This window comes from Meriones unguiculatus, chromosome 10 (genome assembly GCF_030254825.1).
Source record: "Meriones unguiculatus strain TT.TT164.6M chromosome 10, Bangor_MerUng_6.1, whole genome shotgun sequence".
Classification (NCBI taxonomy): Eukaryota; Metazoa; Chordata; class Mammalia; order Rodentia; family Muridae; genus Meriones; species Meriones unguiculatus.
The window spans coordinates 100,619,199-100,630,265 of record NC_083358.1 but is presented as its reverse complement, the minus strand read 5'-3'; the positions used below and the strand labels follow the sequence as shown (position 1 = coordinate 100,630,265).

At 53.7% G+C, this 11,067-nt stretch overlaps 1 protein-coding gene and 1 long non-coding RNA gene across 3 annotated transcripts; one reads left to right on the top strand and one right to left on the bottom strand.

Annotated features, from left to right (window-relative positions):
* Positions 1-2,898: 2,898 nt before the first annotated feature.
* On the top strand, positions 2,899-9,099 carry Ppm1j (protein phosphatase, Mg2+/Mn2+ dependent 1J). 2 transcript variants are annotated; one of them, XM_021634214.2, is made up of 11 exons: positions 2,902-3,000; positions 3,083-3,611; positions 4,903-4,999; positions 5,418-5,705; positions 5,827-5,939; positions 6,207-6,291; positions 6,821-6,939; positions 7,141-7,204; positions 7,367-7,474; positions 7,594-7,745; positions 7,895-9,099. In XM_021634214.2, the coding sequence occupies exons 2-11, from the start codon at positions 3,289-3,291 to the stop codon at positions 8,043-8,045; spliced, it is 1,500 nt and encodes a 499-aa protein (XP_021489889.1). In that variant the 5' UTR covers positions 2,902-3,000; positions 3,083-3,288; the 3' UTR covers positions 8,046-9,099. The 2 variants fall into 2 exon arrangements, with proteins under 2 accessions (XP_060248924.1, XP_021489889.1); XM_060392941.1 differs by lacking the exon at positions 7,594-7,745 and having other exon boundaries at positions 2,899-3,000.
* Positions 9,100-9,178: 79 nt separating this feature from the next.
* On the bottom strand, positions 9,179-11,055 carry LOC132656939 (uncharacterized). Its single transcript, XR_009594769.1, has 2 exons — positions 10,715-11,055; positions 9,179-10,464 (listed from the first exon to the last, which is right to left on the bottom strand). It is a non-coding gene; the product is annotated as an uncharacterized LOC132656939 (long non-coding RNA).
* Positions 11,056-11,067: the final 12 nt, after the last annotated feature.

Below are 11,067 nucleotides of genomic sequence, written 5' to 3'. Positions count from 1 at the left end.
CCGCCGCCTCCTTCGAGACAGCGTGGGGCGCTCTGCCGGGAGGATGGGCACAGCTGGCAGGCAGCGGCCTCTTGTGGCGCAGGGCGAGACCAGGGACAAAATCCCACGGGCTCTGCTTTCATGTAGTTTCTCTAGCCGGAACGCATCAATTACAGCAGGTCTCTAAATCCTCCAGGAAATGTGGGCCCTAGTCCTGTGTTCTGGGATGGGAGTGGGCAGTTAGGTAGGTAATAGTATTCACCTAGACCAGCAGTCGGCTGTTATTTAAATCCGAGTTCATTAAATCTTAAAATCCAGTTCTTCAGACCACATACAATGGCTCATACCTATAATCCCAGAACTCGGGAGACCGAAGCAGGAGGATTGTTACGATTCTTGTGAATCTGGGCTATAGCGTGAGCCTATCTAAAACGACAAAAACCAAACCAAAACAACCCTCCCAACCCAAACAAACAAAAAACAAGTACATAAACAAACGCAGCAGGGGTCGGGGGACAGGGAGGCAGAAAGTTGGCAGAAAGTTTGAGGACAGCTTGGTTTATATGGTTTCTCACAGGGTTCTAGACCAGCTAGGGCTGCCTTAGCCAGACCGTATCTCAAAAGGAAGGGGGGGGGCAGGTGGGAGATATCAAATGTTATCTAAGGTGCTTTCACTGCACCGGAAGCTAGGACCACTGTATTGGGAGATTCCCATGTTGCACGAAGGTTTTGCTTTGTTTTGTTTGTTTGTTTGTTTACCCCAGAGGCTCCTGGTTGACATCAGAATAGTAAATACTTCCGGGACAGAAGTGCAGCCCTTCTACCTGAGAGGACTAGGGACAGTACCAGGGTGGAGAACCAGGCTTCAAGAGGCAGGTGATTGGCCCCGTGGCTAATGGGTATGACTCTCACCTTGGGAACCAAACCTGAAGCTCCTAGTATCTTCATCCGAAAGATGGTAAATAATCCCAATTACAATTTTTTTTTTGACAGGCTCATATTTTGGATGCATTAAACGCTCGAGGGGAGAGGTGTTCTATGACTCTGTCTCTTAGAAGAGGGGTGCACACAGCTGTTGTAGTAAGGAAGCTTTGGGGACGTGATTAGGAGAAACGAAGGAGGAGGAGCCTGGTTCTGAGGGCCCTGAGCATACAGCCTGGGACAAGGGGTGGGGCTCTTCCCTCTTTTTTTCTCTCCCCTTCTCTCTGGATCTCTATTTCTGTTGTGTAGGTGCTGGGGATTGAACTCAGGTCATCAGGCTTGGCAGTAAACACCTTTACCTGCTAAGCCATTCCCCCTACCTCTTTAAGACAAAATACCATTATGTAGCCTTGGCTGGCCTGGGAATTTACTATGTAGCCCAGGCTAGCTCCTAACTTGTGATCTGTCTCTGCCTCTGCATCCTGGGATTACAGATATGTGCTACCACACCTGAGGGAAAGGTCCTTTCACCAGGTGTGGGTCAGTTGGGATGGAAGCGATGTGATGGTCCAGAAATAGGCGAGGGGTTCAGAGGTATGGAGGCCCTAGAATTTGATTATGGATGGGAGCCCGATTGGTTCAAGAGAACAGGGGAGCAGCTGGCATCCCTGTCCATTATCTGGGACTGGAGTCTTGGGGTCTATAGGCCCTAGTTCTGTGGCCCATTTCTACAGCCACACCGTGGATGCTGTGAAGAGCCTGGAAGCTGGGTGACACTGAAAAGTGATAGATAAACTGTCCCAGAAACACTGAATAATAAAGCCAATGGTTTTTTTTTTTTTCTTCCTCCAGTCTTTGGCTTTCCACTGACACTATGCCATTTATCAGACAGTTGGCTTCAGTTTTTCTCAAACAGGAAGAAAACACCCATAGCAGCAGTATGTTCTTTGTCCCTGGCTGCCTTTGCTGCTCTCTTTGCGTTCACCCTTCCTCCACCCTGGTGACTTCATTTTTCTCTGTCCTCATCTTCCCTCTCCCCCCCCCCCCATCAAAAGAAAAAAAAAAAGCTCAGACATAATTACAGCAAGGCTGTGTACTTTGAATGACCACTGTAGAATTTTTATTTAGACGTGCTCAAGAAAGCCACCCACCCCTTCAAGGAGGCCCAGGGTATGATCCGGAAGCACCTAGCTGTGTGCCCGGAGGTGGAATTCCAGCTATGACTGGGGAGTCTGTGGTTCCCTCAAGGGCCTTGACTTCTGTTAAACTGTTGAGGATAGATGAGGGAGCGGGAAGTGATCCACTCTCTAATCCAAGTATACAGAGAGAAGGCAGGAAAACAGCCCACCTGTGCTGGCTCCGAACGCCGGGCTTTCCTGCGGCCCAAACCAGCTTTTAGCTTGGCCTTTGCCTCCCCCTGGCGGTAGCCAGAGAACTTGCTCAGCAGCCCCGTTTTGCTTGAAGCCTCAAGAGGGTGGAAATTTTGGAGTCCCACGCCCCTCTGTGCCCTTTTCCTAACCCAGAAAAACCAGCGTCAGTAACAGCAGGTTCTGACACGGGTATGTCTCTCTAAGTGGCTGCGTGACTCTTGGGTAAATCTAGCAAAATAACAGGAGACTGTCCCTGCCTCATCTGTAAAATGGGCGGAGCCCACCTTGCGGGGTTGGTGTAGTGACTTAATGACTAGCTCGCGCCTTGCGGAGAGGGCTTAGTGTGAAGCCAAGTCCTCAATAATCGTGGTTATTTCTTATGCCGTTAGCGTTACTAACTGGTCAGCAGAAGTTAGACTGTGAGGGAGGGGCTCTGAGAAAGTGGGATGGAAGCGACGATTGTGCTCTCGAAGGTGGAGGGGACTTTTGGAGAGAATTACGCCTCCAGGAGCCTGGAGGTCGGCCGCTGGGCTTGTTCTGCATGGCAACCGGCACCAGCTCCCCCTCTTCTCCGGATTCAGCAGCCCCAGCCCGAGGTGTTATCACACCAAGTTCTTCACACCCAAGTGGATGTTTCGCTCTGAAGTCATCAGCTCCATAACTCTCCGTGCTGGCTGGCCAACCCGAACGGAGCGCGAGGAGGCTGCCTCTCCCACCCCCGTCATAATGGGTAAATTCTAGCGGATTGAATCTAACGGATGTCCAACCTACAGCTCGGCCGAAATGTTTCCTTTGCTCCGCTTCCTTCCCAGGACGGACCCTTCCCCGGTGACATTCTGGCGGAACCGAGCAAGGATGCGGAGAAGAGACGTGGGGGAGCCGGTGGGGCGGTTCCCGCGTGGCCTAGAGCCTGGGCAAGTTTGTCAAGAACCAAGTGCGGGCACCGCCCACCTGGAGCCCTAGGGGCGGGGCCTCCCTGGGGGCGGGGCCACGGCCGAGGGCGGGGCACGGAGGCAGCATGCTAAACCGGGTCCGCTCGGCCGTGGCGCACCTGGTGAGCTCGAGTGGCACTCAGTCCCAGCGCCCCAAGTCCCCAGATCTGCCCAACACGACCTCAGCGCCGTCCTCTGCCCCAGAAACGCCTAGGAGCCCCCCGGCGAGGTCTGGGAGGGAGGCCGGCGCGCCTCCGAAGACCGCGGAGACTCGGGCGAGCTTCTCCCGACCTACCTTCCTGCAGCTGAGCCCCGGGGGACTGCGACGCGCTGACGACCACGCAGGCCGGGCTGTGCAAAGCCCCCCCGAAACCGGTCGCCGTCTGCCCTGGAGTACAGGCTATGCCGAGTGAGCGCCCCCCGGGGCTCCCAGCCGAGGATGGGGCTCCCACCCTCGCACCCGGCTGCTGGGATGCGTCCCCTTTACGATGCTCCGGGGACCATCCCAGGAACCTGCGCCCCTTCCAGCCATCCCTCCGACTGGGTGCAGCCTCCACCGCTTTCTTCAGGACCTTGCCCACCCTACCCCTCGCCGGCTCAGGACAGTCCCCTCCCAGGCAGGGCGCGTAGCGCCGAGGATGAGTTGGCGGCTTCCCCAGTCGCGGGCCCGCGATTCACAGGCTAAGGGAGGGGAGGTTCGAGAAGGGGCAGTTCCCTTTGCCAGGGAGATCGCGGGTGGAAAGACTCGCTCACCCGCTTCCTGGCCCCAGCGCCCCAGTTCCCTGTCCTTCTTACCGGTCCCCTCCCCCTCCGCACCCAGAAATAGCCCGCGACACCAGAAGGCGGCCAGCTTCCCGGGGCGGGGGAAGGGTCTGCCCGCCGCACGCCATGGTACCCTTGGGTGGGTGGGGGTCTGCAGACAGACAGGTGCTGGTCGGGCAAGGAAATAGACCCGTTGGTTCGCACAGCCTGAGTGGTAGCGTGCTCCCAGAACCCGTATTTATTATTATTATTATTATTTTAATGAATCTTTGGGGAAAGCCAAGCTGCCAGGGAGATGGGGGCACTGAGGTCGTGGAGGGAGGTGGTGGGCGGCCCCTCACCTCTTCTCTTAGCTTCCCACGTGAGAGGAGTTCGTAGCTGAGAGAATCTTTGCCCAGTCCAGGCGGGCCTACATTTCCACCTTACCCAATTTGGGCTGGAGGACTTCCCCCCCTGCAAGAGAGAGGGAACTTTCACTGAGTGCTTTTAGGCTTGAGGATGAACGTGTCCATAATCGCTGGCCGAGCTGGTTGAGATGTGAGGTGGGATGTAGGATTTTTGACTCGTAGGGAAGCAAAACTTAACTGCTCCCATGTAGACAGCCCTCCTCCCCAGCCCCCCTCCCCGCTCCCAGCGCCGTCTTCCAGAAAGCCTCCTTTGCCGAGGATGGAGGAACTGAGGCAGGCAGTCACTGTCTAGGGCCTTTTCTGGGGCTGTACATTCTGCCACCCAGACAGTACTTCTCGTTGCCCCTGCCTTCTCCTCTTCCCTTTGGCTCGGAGCCCAGGCAGCTGTGACCTTTTTCTGCTTGGCCAGCAGGCAGAAGAGGATGTGTGTGTGTGTGTGTGTGTGTGTGTGTGTGTGGTGTGTCTAAGGTGGGGGTTATTCCAGGACCTAGTCTGGTGTTTAACCTGATGTGGGACACTCTGGCCTGGCAGGGTCATCAATGCTGGCAAGAGCAGGCACAATGAGGACCAGGCTTGCTGCGAGGTCGTTTATGTGGAAAGCCGAAGGAGTGTTCCAGGGGCTAACCAGGTAAAATGTCATCCCCTTTCCTAACCTCCAGGGATGTGGTGACGCCTCTCCCTGCAGACTTCAGGCATCGGTTCTAAATCCGAGAAGTGTGGAGGTTATCGCTCTGCCACAGAAGCCCTAAGTGGCATCAATGAGATTACTTCCGCTATTAATGTTTACTGTTCCATTTAAAATATAGCTGCTCATGTGTTTGTGGATGGTTTAACTAATCATCGGTGCTGATCTTTGCATCCTTCACGTTTTTAATTTGGCTCTTCTTTCTCTTGACACGGTAGGCTGTGCGTGAACAAGTGAATGGATCTAATTTGACCTAATATCACACTCACATCTCCTGTTTTATGGCTATATGGCTGCTTACAGGCTGGATCTGCCCTGTCACCCTCCTTTCCCCACTGACTTCCAACTTTGCCTTCCCCAGGGACTCTGCTTCTACTACTGGGGCCTGTTTGATGGACACGCTGGTGGTGGAGCAGCTGAAATGGCCTCCCGCCTCCTGCATCGCCACATCCGGGAGCAGCTAAAGGATATAGTAGAAATCCTTCAGGATCGCTCGCCACCTCCCCTGTGCCTCCCGTCCACCCCGGGGACCCCAGGTTTCTCTGACCACTCACACTTGGTTAGCCCTCAGTCCTGCTGGTCTCCACAGAAGGAAGTGACACATGACAGCTTGGTAATAGGGGCTATTGAGAGCGCCTTCCAGCTCATGGTGAGTGGGTGGCCTGCTCCAGGAATGTACTATCATAGACCCTCCAGTCAGCACTGTGTGATGGGGGGGTGACCCCCCAGAATCCACCTTGTGTCCCCTTTGACCCTTCCTCCCCCGGCAGGATGAGCAGATGGCTCAGGAGCGGCACGGCCACCAAGTGGAAGGGGGCTGCTGCGCACTGGTCGTGGTCTACCTGCTAGGCAAGATGTATGTGGCCAATGCGGGTGACAGCAGGTGAGTGAGAAGGTTTGAACGAAGCTGCTTTGGCTGTGCATAAGGGGCTGCACTCTCCAGGATGAGGGGAATGCAGAGTGGGAGGTAGGTTAAGTATTAAAGACTGGAGTGCTCAGTGGGGTGACAGATATAAGGAAAAGTTGTACATATCCATAAGGGAAGGAAGGATGAGGACCTGGGTAAGGAATCATCAGGTTCCTTTTGGGGAGGGCCTGCTCCTCTTGCAGATGGAGAAAGCTAGGTCCAAATCTTTTCCTCTCTGGGCAGGGCCATCATTATCAGGAATGGTGAAATCATTCCGATGTCTCGGGAGTTCACACCGGAGACTGAGCGCCAGCGTCTTCAGCTGCTTGTAAGTAGGGGCCAAACTCCCCACCTGAGTCTTTCCTCTAACGCCTCTCAAAGCTTCCTACTGGGAACTTCCTGGGAAGGTGCTGAGTGGACTGTGGAATGCTGGGTGAGCTGGAGAGATGATGCAGCCTCCCGAAGGAGCCTGGGCTGCCATTGTAGCCCCAGTTGAGGAAGGAAGTAGAGTCAGAGGTGGGGGATGAGAACAACAAAGGCCAAAGCAAGGGTGTTATCTTAGTGCATACTCGTGTGGGCTCTCTATCCTGATTGCCGGGGTAGGGGGAGGAGCGCTGAAACCTGCTTTGTGTACTTTGCTAATTGTGTAATCTCTGACAAGTCCCTTACTCAATGGTTCCTGCCTCCCAGGTCATTGTGAGGGGTGACTGAGTTCATTAATGTTAATATCAGAGGAGTGTGTAGCCTTCAGTAAACTTTCTTTTAAGGACCTGTTGTAATTTAACAGTTATATGTTGTACCGGGGCTGTGTGATGAGTGTTATGCTCTCTCTCCCGGCTGTCCCCTCCCAACTTCAGGGCTTCTTGAAACCAGAACTGCTAGGAAGTGAGTTCACCCACCTTGAGTTCCCCCGAAGAGTCCAGCCCAAGGAGCTGGGGCAGAGGATGCTGTACAGGGACCAGAATATGACTGGCTGGTAACACTTCCCTTAGAGCTGGGGCCGTTCCCATGGCAATGCAACCAGCCATTCGCCAGCAGCAAGGTGGAAGCTGGGGGCTGGGTCAGGCTCAGAATATGGCCATTCCCTGGAAGGGTTTGAGTGTGTGGGGGGGTGCTATTCATAGGGGGTGGGGGCTTTGCCACCTAGGTGATACCTCCTCTACTCCTCCCTCCCCAGGGCCTACAAAAAGATTGAGCTGGAAGATCTCAGGTTCCCTCTGGTCTGCGGAGAGGGCAAAAAGGTAAAACAGGGCCCTCCCCACGGGTAGAGGTGGGAGAGGGCAGGAAGACCCGCCACAGCTCATCCAGGGAGGTGGATGTTTCTTAGCAGGTGTGGGAAGGCTCTGTGGTTTCAGTGAGTCTGAGAGGAACTAAAGAGCAGTGTTCTTTCTCACTTTGCCCAGGCCCGGGTAATGGCCACCATTGGCGTGACCCGAGGCTTGGGAGACCACAACCTCAAGGTCTGCAGTTCCACTCTGCCCATCAAGCCTTTCCTCTCCTGCTTCCCCGAGGTGAGCACACCTCCTTTCCTTCAGGAGGATCCGACTGGCTTTTACCCAGGGCTCTTTTATTTCCAACCTCCCTGTCTAGCAACCCTTACACCACTGTCCTCTCTCTCTTTCGCTACCAGGTACGTGTGTATGACCTGACACAGTATGAGCACTGTCCAGATGATGTGCTGGTCCTGGGAACAGATGGCTTGTGGGATGTGACCAATGACAGTGAGGTAGCTGCCACTGTGGACAGGGTGCTGTCAGTCTATGAGCCCAATGATCCCAGCAGGTAGGGGGTTCCTGGCAAGGTGTTGGCGGGGGCTTGTCCTGGTGAAGGAAGGGGCAACGGGGGACAAACACTGGAGCCCCACATGTGGGCCTGCATCCGTCTTCTCATATTCATGTTGGTACATGAATGTGCACATGTGCTCCTGGCAGGTATACAGCTCTGGCCCAAACTCTGGTCTTGGGGGCCCGGGGCATCCCCCGGGACCGTGGCTGGCGTCTCCCAAACAACAAGCTGGGTTCCGGGGATGACATCTCGGTCTTCGTCATCCCCCTGGGAGGGCCAGGCAGCAGTTACTCCTGAAGGGCTCAGCCCCATCCCTCTCACTGCCACCCCAGCCTCTCCGTTATTACCATTCTCCCAGCCCAAACAACGCAAGTTGTGTCCCTGACTCTTGAGTGGCCACTTAATTGACAAAGAAACGGAACACCCAACTGGATCCAAAATCACAGCAATCGGCAAATAAACCAGGTAGAAAAAGGTGTGTGTCATTATTTGCTTCCACTGGAACCTGAAAAGCGGGCATGGAAAGAACCCCGGAATATTCCTAAAGATGTGGCTTCCCCAGGCTCTTCCGCTCTTCCTTTTCTCGGCCCACTTACCTGCCACGAGTGGCTCCTTCCATCTGCTGGCGTCTGCCAAGTCTGTGTGTCCAGTCCAAACCTTTGCTGAGCTTTGAGGACCACACATCTCCCGGCCGTCCCTGCCACAGTACCCTGGTGCTTCCAAGCAATGCACCTTGAACTGAATTTACAATTTCCCCCGTCAATAATTCTTTCTCCGGCTTCATCCTTTCAGCGGGCACCATCATGGCTGCTTGAGTTAGTAATGCAACTCCTGGCCACACCTGGCTTATGCATCTCCATTACAATTCTCAACTACTTCAGTCATGCAGGCCGGCTAGTGTTTCAGGAAATCAGCCACCTCTATGCCGGTATACACGATGTAGCCGAGCTGTGTCCTCGGCTGTACCATCTCCGTCTGTGTAAGTTTACCTATTGTGGTTCACACAATGATGGAACTCCCTAGCAACACATTCTCATAACATCTCTTTTTAAGGGATGTGTGACTAGACGGTGGACTATTTAAAAGATCTTTCATATTTGCCTTTATTCCTGCCTTCCTCACCACCACCTTAGATCTTTATTACACAAGCTTCCTCACCTCAGTGACTCACTGTTATGCCTAGAACAAAACTGAGGCTAAGTCCTGAGCATGGCATCCAAGGACCTTCATTTTCTCTAGTTTCAACACCCTCCTCCCAACTCTGTAGCTTGCCATAGCTCCAACTTATTTAAACCTCACATTATCTTTCCTTGACTGCTTTACCTGTTCTCCAGGACTGGGTATGCTGCAGTGCCTGTATGTCACCAAGGCCAGGGTTACAACTGTCTATAGGAGGAACCAATAGGCAGTAGCTAGTAAGAGCAGGACTCTTTTTTAAAAGAATTATTTATTTTTACTATCATGTGCATTGGTGTTTTACCTGCATATATATTTGGGAAACTGGAACTCCCTGGAACTGGAGTTATAGACAGGGACTGTTATGTGAGCTAGGAATTGACTCTAGGTGCTCTGGAAAAGCAGCCAGTACTCTTAACCACTGAGCCATCCGTAGCCCCAAGAACAGGGACTCTTAGGTCTGTTTTGACCCAAAGACACTATAACTTCTCTGAGCTTCCATGTCTCAGTAAAATGAAGATAATGAAGTATGGCCTCATAAGAACTAAACATAAACACTAAACATAGTGTGGGTTGGGGGCAAAGTTCATGTAATAAAGCTTCAATAACTGTTAGCTCTGTTTGATTGTTTGTGTTCTTCACAATGTAAGTCTGTCTATCCTTTTTTCAAGACAAGGTTTCGTTGTGTAGCCTCGTCTGTTCTAGGACTGGCTCTGTAGACCAGGGTGGTCTCAGACTCTCAGAGATCCTCCTGCTCTGCCTCCTGAGTGCTGGGATTAAAGATGTGGGCTGCCACCACACAGCTAGACTACGCAGAAATTCTTGGTTAGTTTAGAGCTTTCAGTTCACACTCAGCCGACGCTTACTGAATGAATGAAGAGGCCTGAGGGCCAAACTGCACTTCACCACCCCGGTTACCTGATTTACCAAATGTATGCTTTGTGCGTCCTATCCTGAGTGAGCGTCTGTGTATGCATTTGCCTGGGTTTGAGACAGTTTCATGACACAGCCAATGTTGACCTGCTCCCTCGGGAGTGCTGGGATTACAGGCATGAGCCACCAGCCCAGCAGCACCTGCAGTGGACTCCGTCTGAGTTCTAACATGCATTTATTCAGCAAATCTTTGTTGAAACCTGTTCCGAGCAGAGGTCGGTTGGATGGTGCACAAGGCAGGTTGGAAGAGGCGCACGGAAGGCAGTAGGGAGCCATCATCTGCGTGGGCACCTCACGTGCCTGAGTGTAAATCTGACTGGTTGCTTGCTTGCTTGGTTTTTGAGACAGGATATCATGTATGTGGCCCAGGTTGGCCTGGAACTAACTCATGGAGATCATCTGCCTCCGCTTCCTGTGTGTCGTCAAGGCCCACCTCACTGTAAATTCGTGCTGTCACACACTGTTTGTGGAAACGCTTCTCTGGGCCTCACCTTCTTTACAGGCAAAAGGATCTGGCGAACTTCTTCCAGAGACCTGCCCGTTTAAAGTGTCCAACACTAGCAAATAAAATAATGGTAGACTTCCTCATACACCCACTTCTTTGGCCCTTTATAAGGAAGGAGAAACACGGTCAGGTAAGGAACACGTCAGACTGGGCTTAACAGCACAACAGCACAATAGGAATGTGAGCTCAGTTCCCAGCGGGAGGGCGAGGAAGCACTTCCAGGAGTGTGCTCTTGACAGGACGTGGGGAAATTCCCGGCGAAGGAAGGAAGGGACTTTTAAGGCAACGGAGGCTGGGGACTGCAGATCACAAAAGGCCTCCGAGGCTCAGGATAGCGTCCGGTTGCACTTACCGCAGTGATTCCTGAAGCGAGAGCAGGCAGCTTCGGCAATATCCGTCCCCTCGGTCACAGCTAGGGCGTGGGAGGGCCAGGAGCCTCGAGGGCTGCCTGGCCACGCGAGGGCAGCAGCGGTCCTCTCTGACCCCACCCTGGGAGTACGCTCAACTTTCCCAACACGGGTCCGCCCCCCACGGGTTGGAAGTGGAGGAGCGAGCCCGAGTCCTCCCGGGGGTCCCACACGCCCGCTCACCACCCAGCAATCCAGACATCTTCCGGGCGCGGTCCCTCCTGCTCAACCCTACACTCCCTGCGCAGCCCGCGGCCGGGGTGACCTGCGGCCACCGGGGGCCGGAGCGAAGGCGGGC

Coding starts and splice junctions, on each gene's coding strand:
- Ppm1j (XM_021634214.2), top strand. CDS start 3,289: ATGCTAAACCGGGTCCGCTCGGCCGTGGCGCACCTGGTGAGCTCGAGT. Junction 5,706..5,826: donor AGAGCGCCTTCCAGCTCATG/GTGAGTGGGTGG, acceptor CTCCCCCGGCAG/GATGAGCAGATGGCTCAGGA. Junction 5,940..6,206: donor GCCAATGCGGGTGACAGCAG/GTGAGTGAGAAG, acceptor CTCTCTGGGCAG/GGCCATCATTATCAGGAATG.